This window comes from Marmota flaviventris, chromosome 2 (genome assembly GCF_047511675.1).
Source record: "Marmota flaviventris isolate mMarFla1 chromosome 2, mMarFla1.hap1, whole genome shotgun sequence".
NCBI classification, from domain to species: domain Eukaryota; kingdom Metazoa; phylum Chordata; class Mammalia; order Rodentia; family Sciuridae; genus Marmota; species Marmota flaviventris.
Window position 1 is genome coordinate 115016224 of NC_092499.1, and position 20818 is coordinate 115037041.

The 20818-nt window shown below is 38.2% G+C and overlaps 2 protein-coding genes, 1 non-coding gene and 2 pseudogenes across 4 annotated transcripts in view; 3 read left to right on the forward strand and 2 right to left on the reverse strand.

Annotated features, from left to right (window-relative positions):
* Kif23 (kinesin family member 23) overlaps positions 1 to 7575 on the forward strand; it is a 28044-nt gene extending 20469 nt beyond the window's left edge. Inside the window, exons 18-23 of one of the 2 annotated variants that reach the window (XM_027925984.3) lie at positions 201 to 512; positions 3760 to 3990; positions 4841 to 4923; positions 5114 to 5195; positions 6166 to 6236; positions 6953 to 7575. In XM_027925984.3, the coding sequence (XP_027781785.2) occupies positions 201 to 512; positions 3760 to 3990; positions 4841 to 4923; positions 5114 to 5195; positions 6166 to 6236; positions 6953 to 6968 (795 nt within the window). In that variant the 3' untranslated portion in view covers positions 6969 to 7575. The remainder of the gene's footprint in view (positions 1 to 200; positions 513 to 3759; positions 3991 to 4840; positions 4924 to 5113; positions 5196 to 6165; positions 6237 to 6952) is intronic. The other variant, XM_071607336.1, reaches the window with a different exon arrangement.
* Positions 2510 to 2648, forward strand: LOC114085133 (U1 spliceosomal RNA; annotated as a pseudogene).
* Positions 7576 to 13058: 5483 nt separating the features above from the next.
* Rplp1 (ribosomal protein lateral stalk subunit P1) lies at positions 13059 to 15157 on the forward strand. Its single transcript, XM_027925767.3, has 3 exons — positions 13059 to 13251; positions 13929 to 14003; positions 14917 to 15157. Exons 1-3 carry the CDS (start codon positions 13180 to 13182, stop codon positions 15112 to 15114), a joined length of 345 nt encoding a protein of 114 aa, XP_027781568.1. The 5' UTR covers positions 13059 to 13179; the 3' UTR covers positions 15115 to 15157.
* A 1542-nt stretch (positions 15158 to 16699) lies between these two features.
* LOC114084998 (N-alpha-acetyltransferase 20-like) lies at positions 16700 to 17501 on the reverse strand (annotated as a pseudogene).
* A 1644-nt stretch (positions 17502 to 19145) lies between these two features.
* On the reverse strand, positions 19146 to 19253 carry LOC114085148 (U6 spliceosomal RNA). Its single transcript, XR_003581431.1, has one exon. It is a non-coding gene; the product is annotated as a U6 spliceosomal RNA (small nuclear RNA).
* Between the last annotated feature and the right edge of the window lie 1565 nt (positions 19254 to 20818).

Below are 20818 nucleotides of genomic sequence, written 5' to 3' on the forward strand. Positions count from 1 at the left end.
TTATATTATTTATTATATTTCTTAAACTTAATCTTAAAACTTTTTAAATCTAGTATAAACATTAATGTAGTACAAAAAATTCAATAACAGTGCAAGTACTTATAATGTTAAATCTTCATATGCTAAAATTATAGAAAAGTATTGAATTGTTTCTCTCCAGTTTTCAGTCTTACTCATTAATTTCTCTTCAATTTTTCTAGCTTTCTAGTAACTATATTGCTCAGATTTCCAACGGCCAGCAACTCATGAGCCAGCCACAGCTACATAGGCGCTCTAACTCTTGCAGCAGCATTTCTGTAGCTTCCTGTATTTCGGAATGGGAGCAGAAAATTCCTCCGTACAACACACCTGTCAATGTTACATCTATTGCAAGGCGTAGGCAGCAGGAGCCAGGACAAAGTAAAACTTGTATCGTGTCAGACAGAAGGCGAGGGATGTACTGGACTGAAGGCAGGGAGGTGGTTCCTACATTCAGAAATGAGATAGAAGTAGAAGAGGATCATTGCTGCAGGGTTAGTTCCAGTATTATTTTAAAGCATTACAATAATAGATTTTATTTCTTTTGGTTTTTTATAACTGTTCCAGAAGTTCCATGGAAAGATGAATGGGCTCCAACATGAACAAGGTCTAAATTTTCTGTCACTTAATTTGAAAGATTGAATCACCCTGAAATTGAACATGAGCTCTTTATTGGAAAAAGCCTAAACACATCTGACAACAGAAGTAATGCCCTATGAGTTCATGAATGCAGGCCAGTATGGCTCATCCCAGGGTAGTCTGTGCTTTGTTGCACAGAATTGGAGAGCACCTGCTCTACCATGAGCTGCACCCCAGCCCAAATATGGATGTCTTAGTATATACTTTTCATTTTTTTCTTTTAGTTCCTTTCCTCAGATTTAACTACACTTTTTCATACAAACAAAAAAAGTTCAAAAAATGGTATAGTAACTTCTTTTCCCCCTTACCTAGACCTAACACTTGTTATTTTATGTAAACATGTTTTTCCCATGAATCTTTTTTCAAAGTAATAGGCTTTTTTCCCCTAAAAAATAAGGATAATGTCCTGTGTAACCACAATCTTTATCATACCTATGGAAGTGAATGAACATTAATTGACTAAATATCCTCTAATTTCCCCAGTTGTCTCAATGATAGCTATTCTTTTTAATCTGTAATAATATTATCAAGGTGAATATATTGCATGTGGCAATTATATTTTAAATCTCTTTTAATATAAAATGATTCCCCCTTTGATTTTTTTATGACATTGGCTGTTTTGAAGAGTCTAGTTCAGTTGTTTTGAAACTACTCAGTTTTCCTGTCCAATAAATAGCTTTTAATATCCAAGCCTTTGTCACAAGTTACAAGGACTTTGTTTCACTAAAGGGTATTTAAAATTAATTCACTTTCATATTTTTCTTTTAAAGATGAGTGCCTTTGAATCTGAATAAATGGCCAAATTAATATTGTGAATTAAATTTAGTAAAATCTTCACATAACTCTTTTAGTATTTTTCTTCTGAGGAAATTTTAACTTATAGTAAGTATGCTTTAGATTTTCAATGCATAGTTTGGGGTATAGCTGAGTGCAGTGGTACATGCCTATCATACCAGGGACTTAGAGGATTGCAAGTTTGAGTCCAGCCTCACCAATTGAGCAAGACCCTGTCTCAAAACAAAAAAAGAAAAAAAGAAAGAAAGAAAAGAAAAACAATCCGGGGCTGGGGTTATGGCTGAGTGGTAGAGCGCTTGCCTACATATGTGAGGCACTGGGTTTGATCCTCAGCACCACATAAAAATAAATGAATAAAATAAAGGTATTGTGCCCATCTATAACAAAAAAAGTGTTTTTTAAAAAATGAAGAAAAGCAAAACAACCAAAAAAATGACTGGGGATATAGCTCAATGGTAAAGTACCCATGGGTTCAATCCCCAGCACACACACCCTAAAAAAAAAAAAAAAAGTAATAATTTAGGGTATAGATGAAAATTCATTTAGGTGGCCTGCATTCCTGATTACTAATGGATGGTGACATAGCCCAAGATATTGATCAAGGCTACAGATAATTCTAGTCTCTTTAGTTCTTACTCTGCAGATTTTGCCTTGTCTTTATGGGAGCAAATCATGGTGAATGGTCTTTCTGATCAACTCTAGTCAATCCCCTTATTTCATGAATGTTTATAAACCAAAAACCATTCAAAGCTTGTTTACACCTGGTCAGCAGTAATGAATTATCTAATTTGAGAATGAAATACTTAAGAGGATTTACTAGAGATACTTTGACTTCTCACTTGAAATCAAAATCTCTTTAGAAGTGCAGCAGAAAAGTTACTCTTAGGTTGGTATCGGTGTGTCCAGGTTTATTGGTCAGGTGGACTGAACTTTACTTTAGTGAGGAAAAAAATTTAAAATGTCTGTCTTGAACACTAATAGATTATATGGACCATCATCTTTGCAAGCCTTTTTCAGGATGTATTATTGATAAATATGTTCAAGAAGACCCACTTCTATACTTACCTGGCAGGGGAGATACCATGATCACGAAGGTGGTTTTCCCAGGGCGAGGCTTATCCATTGCACTCCGGATGTGCTGACCCCAATTTAAAAAAAAAGAAGAAGACTCACTTTTGCTAAATGGTAGATCCTAAGAGCCAGTCTTTCTTGTTCAATATTAATCAGAGCATTTCAAGAATGGAAAGTTTCTTGCCTGAGTTAACTCAGCAGCATCTTTAGCAGCAAATTATATTGACCATTCTATATATAAAATATATGGTATTTATACCATGTTTATCATATGTATAGTATATAACTAGAATTGTCACTACCTACTTCATTTGTTTCTTGTAATTACATAGGGAAAATGATTTAGTTCTTCAGATGTGCATTTTGAAATTGATCTTCATACTTGACCAGCTTTGAAGAATTTGGCCTATGGTAGACTTTTTTCCATTGCTTTCAATTTTATAAATGGGAGATTTCACAAAATTACTTAACTGTAATAACTGTCATGTATGTAACTTTACTACTAGGTTTATATGGCATTTGAATGGAAGCAACTAGTTTTTGTTGTATGGTAGAAACTGATTTTGACACTGTATTTTTTATTTGATTCTTGGAACCTTTAGAAATGTTTTGGGAAAAAGTTAAGTTTTAGCCATTATTGTATTTGAACTTTCAAGAAGTTGTTTTGAGATATTTTAACTCAGTAGTTTACATTGTTTTAACATGTTTTGCATGAGGTTCTTATTATACCTTGCTTTCTTTAGTATTTAGCTATTTAAAGCTTTATCAGCTGTAATTTTTTTGCCTCTGTATAAGGAGTGTTTTCTTTAGATGCCTAGGAGATGTTTAGGGATTTTATTGATGATATCAATGCTTTCAGCAAAGTTGCTGATCTGATAGATTGCCTCTCAAAAGCAGACATAAATACTGATTTTTGATCAAGAATGTAATATGAATTGTTTTTCTTGAACAGGGAGAATTAGCAGCATTGCCAGATTTTTTTCTTTTCATCCTCTGTTGAAAGGGAAGCTCCCAGGTAGAATATGTAATACACAAGCTGCTATTAAAAGATGTTTGTAGGTTTTGTGTTTTAAGTACAAAGAGAATGTTTAAATTACTTAGATAACCTTTAGCTTTTGAAAAGATTTGACTTGATACTGTCATAAAATAACAGACAAACCTGCTGCACTTCTAGCAGTGCCCTTAAATTAATTCTGGGTTATGCTTGTTTCTCAATTCCTCTTTCAACCTGATCAGAACGCACCACCAATCCGTCTCAGACACAGACGATCACGCTCTGCAGGGGACAGATGGGTAGATCATAAGCCCGCCTCTAACGTGCAAACTGAAACAGTCATGCAGCCACATGTCCCTCATGCCATCACAGTATCTGTTGCAAATGAAAAGGCACTAGCTAAGTGTGAGAAGTACATGCTGACTCACCAGGAACTAGCCTCCGATGGGGAGATTGAAACTAAACTAATTAAGGTAAAAATGAATTTACACAGGAGAAAAAAATATTTTAAAAAATCATCTTAACAAGAACTATTTGCTCTTTTACTCCCTTGATGTCACAGTCTGTGTCAATTGAAACATTAGTGGGCATCTGATGTAACTTTTTTATTAGCAGAAAATTAACTGCTTAGGTTACAAATCTGCTAAACTGGGACTAAATCTGATTAAACAGGCATAGATTCTTGGGTTTCTTAGAATTCCAGATCCATAATATACTTTATATTTAGCTTTTAACTTATACAAAAAAGTAAACCTAAATGACAAACTCTTACCTTTGCTGTCAGTTCAAGATTAAAAAAAAAAACCTACAATAAAATTTGACTTGTGAAAATTACTCAATATTGAGCTACTTAAAGCCCTTTCCCAGAAAGAGACTTGCCCACTTGTAAGAGAATTTTTCTTTGATCATGGAGTCAGTGAATAATTAGGGAAGGAAAAGACAAGACTGTGAGGGAAAAGCTTTTCATCTCAAATTCAGTTTAGAGGGTAGTTACAAATAAGATTGTACTTTGTGTGGATAGAGGGCACACCAGAGGAGAAAATTCACTGTCTAAGAACATGTAAAAATTCCTGACAGATTTCTTGATCTTTGGTAAAGTTTAGGTTTTAAAATATAAGTAAAAAATAACTTTTTCCCCCACAACTATGAATGTTATTGATCATATTGTACTTCTTAAAATGAGAGATATATTCAAATTTCTAATGTTTTGATTAGTATAGATTCAGCATTCCATCTGTTTGTGGGTGGGAGTTTCCATTATACATGTGTGTTTATGGTTTGGATGTATCAAAGTATAATAGTGACCTTTTCTCTTGGCTTTAGGGAGATGTTTATAAAACAAGGGGTGGTGGACAATCTGTTCAGTTTACTGAGATTGAGACCTTGAAACAAGAATCACCAAGTGGGTGAGTGATCACCAATGATGTCTCTTTAAAGGGCTGTTGTTTGCTTAGCTGCTCATTCTTGATGGACAGAATATCCTGTGAAGTTTATCATTAATTCTCAAAAGGGGTATAGATGGTTTTCCCTATTTCTAATATTTTTCTTGTTCTTAGATGCAAAAATAATTGTTGCATCATGTTTCCCCTTTTTTAGTAGTCGAAAACGAAGATCGTCCACAGTAGCACCTGCCCAACCAGATGGTACAGAGTCTGAATGGACCGATGTAGAAACAAGGGTAGGGGTAAAAATTAAATATTTGCTTGCTAAAAATTAGGCATGTCATGTTTTAAACTCTGCAACTATAGCTCTATGCTCTGAGAAGATGCTGAGGCACCATATCCTGTTGCCAGTATAGCCTAGAGGCCTGTTCCTAACACATTTGCAGGGCATTTGCATTTCTTTAGTTCTGGTCTTACTAGAGCTTTCAGTTCAGAACCCCAGTTTTCAGTATAGGGGGATAAGAGTTAAAGATCAGGCCAAGGCAGGCGTGATGTTGCACACCTATAATCTCTGCTACTTGGGAAGCTGAAGCAAGATCACCACAAATCCAAGGCCAGTCTTGGCAGCTTAGTGAGACTCTGTCTTAAAATAAAAGGTTTGGGATTATAGCTCAGTGGTAGAGCACCCTGGGTTCAATTCCCAGTACCAGCAAAAAAATAAAAAAGAAAAAGAAAGGAAAGAATCAAGCCAAAGGAGCCAAGCATGGTGGTGCGTGCTTATAATCCAAGCTACCCAGAAGGCTGAGACAGGAGGATTGCAGCCTGGGCAACATAGCAAGACTCCACCTCAAAACAAAACAACAAAAAACATTGAGCCGAAGAGTATCACTTGGGAATAACGGCAGATGGATGGGAGTTTCCTTAGAAGCAGCTTGTCAGGTGTTCCTTCTTGACTGTTATCCCTCAGGAGAGGGAAGGAAGGAGGAGGCCATGCTGTCACTCTGGCCACTGACTTCTCAAGAACTCCTCTTATCTAAAATGAGAGGAAGTTACCTGGAGAACCTTTGAAGACTTTCCAGCTCCCAGTATTTGTGGCCTATGCCAGAAGTAATCTCAAGTGTGTGTCTGTGTCTCTGTCTAATCCAAATGTCTTTGCTGAACTAGAGAGTAATGTTGGCTTTCACCTTGGAGAGCCCATCTAAACAGGTATGTTTATAGACTGTTAAGAGGAGCTAACCTTTTCCTCTTTTGTCACTTTCCTTTCAGTGTTCCGTGGCTGTGGAGATGAGAGCAGGATCTCAGCTGGGACCTGGATATCAGCATCACGCGCAGCCTAAGTGAGCACTGTGGCTGGCCCTGCTCTGTGTCCTCCTCTGCTAGAATTTCCACCTCAGCACCCTCCTAACAGTCCCCTTGGTTTCAAGAGCAGATGTGGATTTGAGTTTCTCTTGGGATTGTGTGGGTCTTCTTGGCAGCCTGCAGTAGGCATCAGCATGCTGAGCACCTGAGAGGGCTATTGACACCATTAGAGCGGCAAGGGCAGGAGGTGATAGGAGACCGGTGACTCTTGTTCGTATTCTACCACTGCTCCTAAAGCTTTCTGAGGCTGAACTGAGCACCTGGGAGGAGGAAGGACTGAAGACTTTAGTTGGGGATAATGGCTTTGTGTGGTTTTCTTTCCTGGCTGGCTTCTTGCTCTTCATAATAGGAGTGAGTGTTCACGAATAAATAAATTAAATGAAAGGCCCAAATTCATGGTAGAAAACAATCACTCTTTCCTCTTCTATCAAATATTTCCTAGGGAATCTGACCTATTCTTTTCTCCTATTTTAGTAAAACCCCTTCTTTACAAATATCTATCTTTATAACATTTATAACCCTTGGGTTCCTAAGGCAATTTGAAAAATTGTTTCAACAGGGTAAGGATGGGAAATCCTGTTTTCTATAATAACTGCTTTCTCAGAAGGACTTGAATTTTTTTTTAAGATTTGTTTGTCATACATGTGTAACTAATTGCAAAATTCAACACTAAATGCTGGTTTTTATGTTTTAGGCGCAAGAAGCCATGAACTGACGGTCCCAGTAGTAAAAGAACATTGTCATTTGTGTTGGTAATTTCAAAGCCATGCCAGAAGCAGTCTTGAGACATCTTGTAGAATTCCAGCTTTGTGGAACGTCACAGACCTCAGCTATATCATACACTGGCCTAGAACAAAGTTTCCCCTTTGGATCCAAAGACCTCTGATTCAGCAAACTTTGTATATTAAATACCTTGCCATATTTAATATTAATAGAAGACCCCCCCTCCATTTTCTCATGGCTGTATGAACTCTTTTTATAATACTATTTTTTTTGTACATTTCTTGTATACTTATGAACTCTAATTCAAGCAAGTGTTTGTCTTGGGTAATTAAGGAAGAATATATCTAGACCATACTTTATTTTTTATTCTGATCTTTTTCAGCTGTGGTCTGAGTATTTCTTAAAGGTTTTATAAGCAAAACAAATGCTGCTATTTATTAGCTGCAAGAATGCACTTTAGACATACTGGACAATTCAGACTTTCAGAATAAAGATGTCAGTGACTGGCTATCAATAAAACCATTTTAAAAAGTTGTCTACAATTTTGTATGTATATATATTCACTTTCTGACAGATAAGTCAAAAGAACTGAAATAAAAGGCACTGAGAAATACAAGGTTGTATGGTGGTTATTCATTCAACACATTCCTAACACCTAGCACAGTGACTTGTATTTACCTGACACTCATCATTTATGACATGAGTGGAAATAAAGTACTGGAAAGCAGAAAATAATTTGAAATTAAGTGGTCAATACCATTTGTGATAACTAATATGTTCATATTAAGTATGTTCTAGACATTTAAGCAAGAAACATGGTTTGAGAACTACTTAGGCAATCAATATTTTGCTTACATAGAACTCTTACATAGTTTTGAGGATTAGCTATGATTAGTTGGGTGATCATTGTCTGATACCCTGAAAAAGTGTTTTAATTTATAGATGAAGTTATTTGCTCAGTAGCCTGACTCCATTTCGGTAAGCCCAAGTCTGATATTAAAGCTCTCAACATAACTATGCTAATTGTCTTGATACAGTAGCACAAATAAAAATTTCTTAGCTTTAGATGGTTAATTTTAGTTGAAAATTTAGTGTTTTCCATTTCCAAACATTTAAATAATTATTTGTACAACCCAAGAGCAGTTAAGGGAATAGGTCCACACCAGCAGAATGCTCCAAGAAAAGTCACATAGGGATTGAGGTAGGCATAATTGGACTCCTTGTTCAACTTGCTTTATCACTGATTTTACATTGACACATCTTAAATTCACTGTTTAATGTTATTCCACACTTTATTCCTTCTGGGAATGTTTCCAATTTTCCTTATATATGTTGTGCTGCAGTGAATAGCCTTGCACACAATGTGTACCCTTGTGCATATTATTCAGAGTGTTTCTAATATAGAAACCACAACTGGAACAGCTGGGTTTAGGCCATGCATATATTCAGCCTTAACCAAAATTTGAAAATTTGCTCCTTAAAGTGATTTGGCAATTTGAATGTCCATTAACACAACATAAATTCCCTTATACTTGTACATTAGATGTCATCAGTAATTTCTGCAGATTTGATATTTGTGAAAAGAAAAGACCGTAGAAGATGGACATTTTCCCATGTTCTTGGATAAGCAGCATTAATATTGACAAAATGGCTAACTTCCAAAATTTAATGTGTATCTCCTGATTGGCTTGACCTTGTCTGTGTCAAAGTGACTGGCTTGGTTTTGGTGAATTGTTTCCTGGTGTCTGCATTGTAACTAGTTAAGTTCTTTTTTCTTATGGTGTAGAGTACTTTATTTTTTTAACATTTTAAGCTTGACATCTCCCAATCTATAACTTTTTTTTTTTTTTTTTCATTTTGGTTGTGGCTAATTTTTTTGTGGTGCTGGGAATCTAACCCAGGGCCTTGCATGTGCCAGCCAAGTGCTCTACCACTGAGCTACATAATTGTTAACAATTTTTTGAAAAGCCTTAGATTTGTAAAGCTATACTTCTGATATTACCAAGTCATATCTGAGAGCGTATTTGTTGGTTCTCTGCTCTATTCTTTTAAAAATGTATCCAGTATGTATGTACATGTGTGCCTTCTATGTGCCAGGCATCTGGGCACAAGGAATGCAGGGGCAAGTTGAAATTTGTGCCCCGAATGGACTTAATTTAAGTAAACCTTCCTTTATTACTTAAAAAAAGTCTCTTGGATATTATTGGCTTTTGACCCTTCCATTAAAATTTAAGGCTGGAAAATAGCAGGATATAAAATTAACACCCATAAATCAATTGCATTCCTATACCCCATGATGAATCAACTGAAAGAAAGAGCAAAACTATTCCATTCACAACAGCCTAAAAAAATAATGAAATACTTGGGAATCAATCTAATGAAAGAGGTGAAAGACCTCTACAATTAAAACTAGAGAAGAAAGAAATTGAAGGGCTGGGTTTGTGGCTCAGTGGTAGAGCACTTGCCTACCATGTGTGAGGTACTGGGTTTGATCCTCAGCACCACATAAAAATAAAGGAAATGAAGGTATTGTGTTCATCTATGACTAAAAAAATAAATAAATTGAAGACCTTAGAAGATAGAAATATCTCCCATGCTCTTGGATAGGCAGCATCAATATTGACAAAATGGCCATACTACCAAAAGTGCTACACAGAATTTAAGCAATTCCCATCAAAATTCCAATGACATTCTTCATAGAAATAGAAAATCAGTCATGAAATCCCTCTGAAAAAATAAGAGGCCCAGAATAGCCAAAGCAATCCTTAGTGAGAAAAGTGAAGCAGGAGGCATCACAATATCAGACCTTAAGTTATACTTCAGAGATATAGTAACAAAAAAGGCATGGCATTGGCACTAAAACAGACATGAAGACCAATGGAACAGAATAGAAGACATACAGACAAACCCACTTAACTACAATTATCTCATACTAGACAAAGATGCCATAAACATATTGGAGGAAAGATAGCCTCTTCAACAAATGGTGCTGGGAACACTGGAAATCCATATGTAGCAGAATGAGATTGAACCCCTCTCTCTCCCTGCACAAAACTCAAAGTAGATCAAGGACCTAGGTATTAGACCAGAGATCCTGCACCTACTAGAAGAAAATATAGGCCCAACTGCCCATTGTGTTGGCTTAGGAACTGACTTCATTAACAAGACTCCTAAAGCATAAGAAGTAAAATCAAGAATCAATAAACCAGATGGAATCAAACTAAAAAGCTTCTTCACAGCAAAGGAAACAGGAATTCAGAGAGGAATCTTTGCCACCTGCATCTCAGAGCATTAATCTCCAGGATATACAAAAAAAAAAAAAAAAAAAAAAAAAAAAAAAAAACTCAAAAGAACACCAAAAACAACAACAAATAACCCAATAAATAAATGGGCAAAGAAATTGAACAGGCATTTCACAGAAGAAGAAATATGAGTGGTCAACAAATACATGAAAAAAAAATGTTCAACATCTCTAGTAATTAGAGATATGCAAATTAAACTGAGATTCCATCTCACAATTACCAAGAATACAAGTAATAATAATAATAAAAAAGGAAGACAAGTTACAATAATTGTTGGAGAGGATGTGCAGGAAAAGGTACACTCATACATTGCTGATGGGACTGAAAATTCTGGAAAGCAGTATGAAGATTCCTCAAAAAATTTGGAATGGAACCACCATTTGACCCAGTTTATCCCACTCCTCAGTATATACCCAAAACACTTAAAATCAGCGTAGTACAGTGATGCAATCGCATCAATGTCACATCATTCACAATAGCTAAGTTATGGAGCCAATCTAGGGGTCCTTCAACAGATGAATGCATAAAGAAAATGTTATATATATATATATATATATATATATATATATATATATATATATATATTCCCCATCCATAAAGAAAAATGAAATTTGGCATTTGCTGGTAAATAGACAGAACTGGAGACCATTATGCTAAGATGCTAAGTGAAATAAGCCAATCCCCAAACACAAGGGCTGAATGTTCTCTCTGATATGCAGATGCTAACAGACAACAAGGAGTGGAGGACAGAAGAACAGAAGTTCATTGTATTAGACAAAGGGGAATGAAGGGAAGGCAGGGAGAATGGGAATAAGAAAGAAATTAGAATGAATTAGACCTAACTTTCTGACCATCATATACAAATACACAACCAGTGAAACTCTATATTATGTACAACCAGAAGAATGGGATCCTAATTAGAATAAGTTATGTATAATATGTCAAAATACACTCTACTGTCATGTATATCTAAAAGGAACAAATTAAACAAATAAAATTAAAAAGATTTAAGGCTGGGCATGGTAGAGTACACCTATAATTCCAGTGCTCAGGAGGCTCAGGCAGGAGGATTGCAAATTCAAGCCCAGCATCAGCAACTTGGCAAGACCCTGTCTTAAACAACAACAACAAAAAAGGATTTTTCTTTCTTATATGCAATACTGGGGATTAAACCCAGGGCCTCACTCATGCTAGGTAAGCTCTCTATACCACTGAGCTATATCCCCAGTCTTTTTGAGAGGGGGTTTTCTAAATTACCCATGGTAGCCTTCAACTTGGCTGTCCCCCTGCCTCAGCCTTCCCAGTTGCTGGGATTACAGTGTGTGCTGCCATGTCTGACCATCCCGTTAAATTCTATTGAAACCCCTAATAAAATTTTGATTGCAATTTAATTTTGATTTAATTGGCAAGAATTATTCACTTTAGGGTCTTATATGTGAACATTGCATATTGCTCTAAGTTGCCTTTGATATTGCAGAAAGTTTTATGAGTTTAAAAATACTGGTCACAGCTGTGGGGTACAGCTCTGTGGTAAAATGCTTACTTAGCATGCAAAAAAGAAAAAAAGTCACTCACATCTTGTTAAGACTTATTTCTAGAATTCACTTTGTTTTTATTGTTATTATGTAAGGTTTTTTTTTTTTTTTTTTTTTTCCATGCTGGGGATGAAACTCAGGGCCTTCCACATGTTGGGCAAGCACTCTACCAGTAAGCTCCACTATAAGCAGAGGCATATTTTTTAATATTGCATCTTACAATTGACTGAGTACAGGAATTATGGGTTTGGTATATCAATCTTGAATCTAGCAACTTTGTTCATTTACTTAAAAGTTTGAACTGTATGTCCATGGGCTCTTGGAATTTCAGGGTAAACATATTATCAATGAATAATGACAGTCCATACCTTTCAAAATTTCATACTTTTTTCTTGTCTTACAGAGATGTCTAAACTTTAAACAGAAACTGAAATAGAAACAAGGCATGTTTGTTCCTGATTTTGAAAAGAACATTTGAGTATTTTTCTTTTTCTTTTTTTTGGTGGTACAGGGGATTGAACCCAAGGCCTTGTGCATGCCAGGCAATCACTCTACTGAGCTATATCCACAGCCCAAGAATATTTCACTATTAAGTATGGTGTTCGCTTAAGGATTTTGGAAGATACCCTTTATCAAGATATGGAAGTTAACTTGTATTCCAGTTTTCTAAGTGTCTATGTGAATAGTTATTTATCAAGTGGTTTCTTAAATCTGTAAGAATTCTCTATATAGATTTTCCTCTGTGATTTATTTTTAGGTTTTCTTACGATGAACTACTCTGTTTAGTCGTGATATCCTACATTTTTATATTCAGTTCTGGATTCGGTCTAATATTTTTTTTTTTTTTTTGATCCTTTCTTCCTATATTTATCTAGTTTATCAGAAAGATGGGTTAAGTCCCTGGACCTCCCGAAAGTCAGATAGCTCTTGCCCTGTAGATCACTACTGGCTGGAGTAGGCTGGAGACATAATTAAGTGATTGTCCAAATAGCGTCATAGAAATATTGTAGAGCTCTGCCAAGCCAAGGAGCCTAGGCTCTATAGTACCAGGGCGGGTTTCCCTAAGTGAACTTTTCCTAACGTCCGCGAGCTCTACGCTCCCCACAAATCAAGGAAGCCTGCCCAAACAGGCACTGGGAAACAGACCACGCAGACTCCTCCAAGAATCCCTGTCCCCGCCTCTTCCGCCCAGCGCGGGTGCGGATTGGTTCGCGCGGCTGTATAAGAGACTTCGCGCAAGCGCGCTACCTTCTTTCCTCAGGTGCCGCCAAGGTGCTCGGTCCTTCCGAGAAGCTAAGGCCGCGTTGGGGTGAGGCCCTCACTTCATCCGGCGACTAGCACCGCGCCCGACAGTCAGCACCATGGCCTCTGTTTCCGAGCTGGCCTGCATCTACTCTGCCCTCATCCTGCACGATGACGAGGTGACCGTCACGGTGAGTACAGCCCCGTGTTTCGCCCTCCTGGCGGTCAGGCCTAGCTCTTCCGGTCGGGTCGCGGCCACCCTCGCCGTCCCCCGGTATTAGGCAGAACGACCGGTTCCCAGTTCTCCACGTGGACAGGCCTGGTGCTTAAGGCCTGCCCAGGCCGCCGACATCTTGCTGCAGCATGGCCGGCGCAGTGCCGGCCGATCTGTGGTCTCGGCCACGTGCGGGCCCGGAGTGTGCCTGCGTTTGGGCGCATCGGCTTTCAGTCCATAGAATCCCTTTGTCTGCGGCGCTTGGGCATTCTGCGCCGCACTTGTCTTCCAACGCGCACACAAAAATTTTTGCTTTAGATGTGATCCGTTTGCCTTGAAACCCTTCGGTCGTAATAGGCCTGTGAGGCGGGGCAGGACCGCTCCCTGGTCTCCTGACACAAAATGTCTGTGACTCGGGCAAGGCCCAGCATGCGAACTGTGGCCATGGGCTCGCCGAGTGCGCTTTTCTTTGGCTGGTAGTAACCGTAATGTAAGGAAAAAACTTTTAAGAAAAAGCATTCACGAAATACAGACAGAACATCCGAACTGGTTGTGAAGATGAGTTTTTAAGTGACTTCAGTTTAACTGGGCAGTATTTTCGAGACATTTACCTACACTTTGCTGTCTGATGGATTGGCATTTTGTTTGTTTCAGGAGGATAAAATCAATGCCCTCATTAAAGCAGCTGGTGTAAATGTTGAACCTTTTTGGCCTGGTTTGTTTGCAAAGGTAAGGTGCTGATAACAAATGTTTGGGGCGGCCTACTAATTTGTTAGGTCAGGTATACATGTCAGTGTACCGCCTTTAAGTGTCTTGACATGTTTCTATCTTTAGGAGCTAATGAGCACGCCTTTTGTGTTTTTAACTGTGTTCTCATTCCTTTTGTTCTGAAATAGTAAAAAAATTCTTAACCAGTTAATCCTCTCAATGAGATAAATAATATTCATGTTATTCCATGGAAATTCTTACAGTGTAGTGGTAAGGTTTTTTTTTTTTTTGGTAGTTTAGTTGCTTTTAATTGACTACACATATTGTGTTGGGATAGAAATGACTAAGGTTCTTGCCCAAGGAACTTAACTGGCTGACTTACATGTACACGTTACTTAATATCTGGCAAGTGAAACTAATAATAGCATCTTTTAGGGCTGTGTCCTCCACAGAGTTTGGAAAGATTGGAAATGTTATAGCTATGCCAGTAAATAAAAATCCTAAATTACCTTAGCAGCCTGCACTGTTAAGGGGAGTCATTTGGACTGGAAAGAATCTTCATTTGAGTGTTTCATGAACCTTTAATTTTCTCCCAACAAATTATTTTGGGTCAGTTATCTCATTCATAAAGGAAGATGTTCAGTTAGCTGTATCTTTCTACCTATACAGCAGTGTAAATATTGTATGAGATTTAAAGTTGAACAGTATTGTCATTTATATAGTAGTATGCATTTTTCTGAGAAAAGTCAGTCTTGTGTTGAAAAGTTAGATGTTACTGGCAGACAATGAAAGGAAATCTCCAGTATAGCAGGAAGAAAAGTATATTGGGGATTGGTCACTGTTATATTGAAATGGGGAGTACTTTTATTTTTATTTTTTGGCTGTATGAGTGCTATACAAAAAAGAGGACTAAGCCTTTACCCATGTGTTGCAGGCCCTGGCCAATGTCAACATTGGGAGCCTCATTTGCAACGTAGGGGCTGGTGGGCCTGCTCCAGCAGCTGGTGCAGCACCGGCAGGAGGTCCTGCACCCTCCACAGCAGCTGCCCCAGCTGAGGAGAAGAAAGTGGAAGCAAAGAAAGAAGAATCCGAGGAGTCTGATGATGACATGGGTTTTGGTCTTTTTGACTAAATTCTTTTAACATGTTAAATAATAAAAAAAAAACCTAAACTTTGCTGATAGTTTGGAAATTTCTACAAATTTAATCTTATGTAATGCTATGTTGGCTTTTGCCCTTTGCTTTTCAGTCACAACATGAGCTAGGTTTTTTTCCTCTGTCACCATTACCAAGTGGGAAATCTTATACAAGCCTGACACTAGGAAGGCACCTAATATTGAACACTGGGGGTGAGAAAAGGATCAGAGTAGATGCCTTGTCCAGATTTTTTATGTAATTTCATGATTACAGGATTTGTCCTTAGTAAATACCAAGTGGGTAGATAAGTCCTCAGTTACTCAAAGCGGGCAAAACCAGAATTCAGACCTCTTTGAAAAGCTGACAAATATAGCCCCCACCCATTAAACAGTAATATAAATAGAAATTCCTTTTTTTGGAACCAGGGATTGAACTTGGTCACTTGGCCACTGAGTTACATCCCATCCCTATTTTATGTTTTATTTATTTAGACACAGGGTCTTGCTAAGTGCTGAGGCTGTCTTAACTCGCAGTCCTCCTGCCTCAGCCTCCCGAGCTGCTGGGATTTCAGGTATACACTTCCATGCTCAGCTAGAAAATTATTTATTTTTAAATTTTTTTTTTGTAGTTGTAGGTGGAGAGCATACCTTTATTTCATTTATTTATATGTGGTGCTGGGGATTGAACCCAGTGCCTCACGCATGCTAGGCAAGTGCTCTGCCATCGAGCTAGAACTCCAGCCCCTGGAAATTCATTTTTCAAGGTGCTAGGGCACTCAGTAACAGATTTATAAACATGAGTATTGTTCAAAGTGCCAGGCATATAAAAATGAATAATCCTAGACCCACATCGTGTCAATTTAATAAAGGAGGACATGAGGTCACTAGTAATAAGCAGGATGCCCAGTGCTAATGAATGGCCCTTGTGTATAGTGCTACAACCATTTGAGAAAATAATTATTTCCAAAATATGAGGTTATTACCCAAAAGAAACTACATAGACTATCAGAAATGTTAGAAGCAGAGATTTTTTTTTTTTAAGAAGGGTTACTAGTGATAGGCCACCAATGATTAGGCTATGGTTTGGTTAGATTTTATTTTTTTCATAGAATCAACAATGTTTTTTTTTTTAAGAGAGAGAGGTAGAGAATTTTATTATTTTTTTTTTATTTTTTAGTTATCGGCGGGCACAACATCTTTGTATGTGGTGCTGAGGATCGAACCCGGGCCGCACGCATGCCAGGCGAGCGCGCTACCGCTTGAGCCACAGCCCCAGCAATGTATTTTATTATACATCTTAGATTTATACATTTCATATATGCTTTTAAAGCTTTAATTAACAGTTCAATACCATATATATAGAGAGAGAGCAGTGGTTCTCAGGCACAGAATTTAAGAGGCTGGAGTAAGTCTCTTCCCGGCATATAGTAGACATTATGAATCATGATAGTGGAAAGCTTCCTTCTGACCTAGCTGCCTTCTTCATTGAATTTTATTAGAGCAAACAGCTTTTAAGACATGTGATATTGCTAAATGGAAATAAGATTGAAAATATGTTTATATCCTGTGTTTTCTTAGTCTTTAAGACCTAAATGATTACTTTTCTCCTAATAGTGCTCTAAGATCATCCAGTGAAAATAATATTGTCCATAAACTATTTGGAACAACTGCCTAAGAACCACTGCCTATGGTTATTCAATGTCTTCAGGCCTCACAGGATGAGGTAATGGTATGATGGATTTCTTTCTTCTTTTTTTTTTTTAATTAATGTTTTTTTTTCCCGACCTATGCACGGCATGTGTTCACTGCAGTCACCAAATGTGCCCCTTACTGAAGTTTGGCTCTGCATATTTATTTTTTTTATGTGGTGCTGTGCTAGGCAAGTGCTCTACCACTGAGCCACAATCCCAGCCCTGGTATGATGGATTTCTTTGTGTGCTTGGAAAGTGCCTTCCTCATATCATAAGCATCCTCATCGGGCTCCCCGTTGCTGGCTGAATAGTACTCTGACTGTCCTATATGACCATCCTATACACACTGTAGCCCAATTGCTTGTACATGTTGACTGCAATTTGGTTAGATACTCTTAGAAAAGATCAACAAAAAAATCCATCTTTTTCTGAAATCTCCTCTAATAACTCCATAAGTTTAGCAGCCAAACCAAGGCGTTGAAATTCAGGGGCAACAGAGCTGTGATGTGCCCATGCCATTCTTCCCTGGCTACTGAGCCTTCTGCTTTACCCAAAATATAACCCATTAATTCTCCACCAGGTGCTTCTGCAACAATGAAATACTGTGGCCAGCGGGCGAGGTACTGTAAGTGGGTCCAAGTTAATGTTGAAGCGAAACAGGTTGTCGCACGTGAAGGCTCGGAGGGTGGTCATCTCACCACCACCGCCAGCCTAGAAAGCCAGCACCTCGCGTTGGTTATATTTTAAACCTGCAGTAATTTGTGTGACCACATTATACTTTCCACAAAACAAAATAGCCATGCATATCTGATAAATGACATGGGATGATAAGCCATTTAGAACTTTGAAATGGGATAATGGGAGGGAGGAATATAAAGGTATACAATGTTATACTAAAAAGGCCAATGAAGACTGTGTTATAAAGACAACTATTCCCAGTATCCTGTTATCTCAAGGTGGTAAGAGCTCACTTCAGATGGGGAAGTAGAAATTAAAAATTACTGAGTGAACAGATAAAAACCTAGCTCTGACTCTTAAACTTATTCTGGACAGCATGGCCCCAGGTTCCTCTATGAAGTGTCCTTTGTAATGCTGATACTACTCACAGAGCTGAAGAGGAGACAACATTAGGAATTCCTTGTACTCAGCAAATGTCAGGAAGGAGGAAGTGGTAAACTATGGATGTAACTACCAAACAGTACAATCAAAATGTACTCTAGCAAGACTCAAAGTGTGTGTGGCTTCACTGGGTGGTTTGGCTTTTAAAGACCTTTTATAGTGAAGAATCTGAAGTCAAATTAGGAAAGCCACATAAAAAATAACCCTTATTCACTTGATATAAAAGCAAGTTTAACCTGTTTTAGTTTTGAGCCTCAAAATTACTCTGAAAAATGGTAATACCTACTTCATATTGAGAATGAACTAGAGGTAAGTCAACATGTCCATCAGTGCTTGTTGGCACTGATGTTATGTCCTTTGTGAATGTCATAGAAGAAACAGATGTATCCAGAGTCTTGAGGTCCTGTAGGCCCAAATCTTGTGGTTCTCAACCTTCCCCCATCCCATCCTATCTTTCCAATCAAGCAAGTTTGGTTTCTCATTGTTTCATACTCCTGATTGTTCACCAAGCATACACCTTGCCCATCCCTCACCCCCACCATAGTACTGAGGATTGACCCCTGGGGATGCTTTACCACTGAGCTATATCCCCTTATTTTATAATGAGATAAGATCTTTCTGAGTTGCCAAGGCTCATGCTAGGCATCCTGGTTACAGGTATATGCTACTGTACCAAACATTTTTCCTTTCTGTAGTGCTGGAATCAAATACAGGACCTTGTACATACAAGGCAAGAACTCCCCACCACTGAACTATATGTATCCTGAACCATTTTTAAGTAGATCCATCATTCTCAATTATGTTCACATTTCTCCTGTCCATACTAGAAAAATACCTAGGTCCACAGCTGGTCCCTCAACACTTTAATGATTCTATGTATCAGCAGGCATCCAGGCTCAGACAAAAGGCTCATGTTCTATAGGATTGTCCTCACTAATGAGCTACCTAAGAACCACGACAAAAATATATTTTCACTGAATGTGTTGTACAGTGGAGTGAGTAGCCATCCAAAGTGCCTATGAACTTTAATCTCTCTCTTTTTTCACCCCTGAAAATGGCTTAGAGAAACATTTTAAATTTCAAAACTACATTTTGGAAATGAACATTCATTAAAAGAATTAAAATAATGCAGCAAAACAAATCTGTATTGCTACATATTCGAATAATATGTCATTCTTCCCCATAATTTTTTAGTGAATGCATATAGTAGAAAAGTTTTTAAATGTGGAGTGCTTCATGAATTTGCATGTCATCCTTGCAAAGAAAGGGGCCATGCTAATTTCTTAATTGTTCCAGTTTTGGTATATGTGCTGCCATAATGAGCATGCATAAAATTCTGATCCAGTTGATTGACTTGGTGTAACACTTTATAGTTTAGAAATAATTTTTATTATGTGTTCTCCCATTCTGAGCTTTACCATATTGGGGGAACTTTATTAGCTCTGTTTTATGTTAAAAAAAAAAAAAAAAAAAAAACTTGCTCAGAGTGGTTGGGAACCTGCTGGGTTCACAGAGCTAGCTAGTGTAGAATAAAGTTGGGCCTGACACCTCATTGCCTTAATCCAGAATTTCTTCTACCCTGACAAGGTGTCCCCACTACACATGATTTTGTAAGATTCATTGACCAGCCTTGATTTTTCTATTACTTTACAAGTCATTTCTCTCATCTCCTTGTCTTTGCAACTAAGCCTGGATAATTCAGTTTTGAGATCATGAGCAGCTTTAAAGAGAACATTGATATTTTTAGTTCTTTTGAAACAGGGCAAGGAGATATCCCTCAAGGTCAGAACATGGACAGGATACAGCATGCATGTTCAAGTCTTGGACTGTTCAACTCAGATCACTAGTCTTCTGGAATACTTAAGTCAGAATGCAGGGCCAGGGGCCTTCACGTATTTTCATAGAACTGCTTCAGATAATTGTGGGCCTCCAAGCCCAGCCCTACTCAATTTCACCTGACGCTTCTACACTTCAGGATTATAATATCCAATTAAAGTAAGAAATGTGTGTCTTTTCACCCTTCAGATCTTTGTACTTGCTATCCTCTCTCTGTGATACTGTCTACATACTCCAGTTAATACCACTACCTCAGGCCTGAGAAAGCCCACACCAGGACAGATTAAATTTCCTGCTTTAAGTTCCCTTTATTAGGACTTCTTAAAACAGAGTGTAATTACAGTTAGGTGATGGTTGAGTATCTTTCTCTTGCTACCACATGCTCTGGGGATCTGGCTGTCTGCTTTGCTCACCTGAATCTCCAATCCTTATCCCAGTGCCTGGCTCATTGTTGACCTTCAATATATATTTATTACAGAGTTAAGCTCTTATTTAACGTGAGAAGATAAGGACCCTGATAGGAGGAACTTGTTCAGCACCAATGGATTAACAGCTAGAACTGGAATTCAAATCTCCAGACTAGCAAATGATCTTTCCACTGTGTCAGACCTGACACCCATCCCCCACAGCCTTATTCATTTAAATTCACAGTAAGCACCTAACAGGGTGCCAGGTCCAGGTATGGGTAATTAGGCCCTGATGAGGTTGGAAGGCTGTCTGGACTGACACATTCCTTTATCCCCAAACCGGCAAGTCAACTCAGCGACTATACTGGAACATCTTAGAAGCCTAGAGCCCTCTGGGCCTCAGGGAAGATTTCTCCTGGTGATGCCGGAGTCAGGCTGTTGGGGTCAACAAGGAATTCTATCAGGTTCAAAGGTGTGGTGGCATCAGGGAGCCAGCAAACTTCAGGAAATGGGGTCCCATGCTCATGTGGTGACCTATTGTCTCTCCCTCATGTTCACATTGACCCAGATGAGAGAAAAGATGGAGAAAGGCTTAGACACCCAGGGCTAGGCGACTGGATGAGGCATTCTCACCTCTCTAAAGAGCCA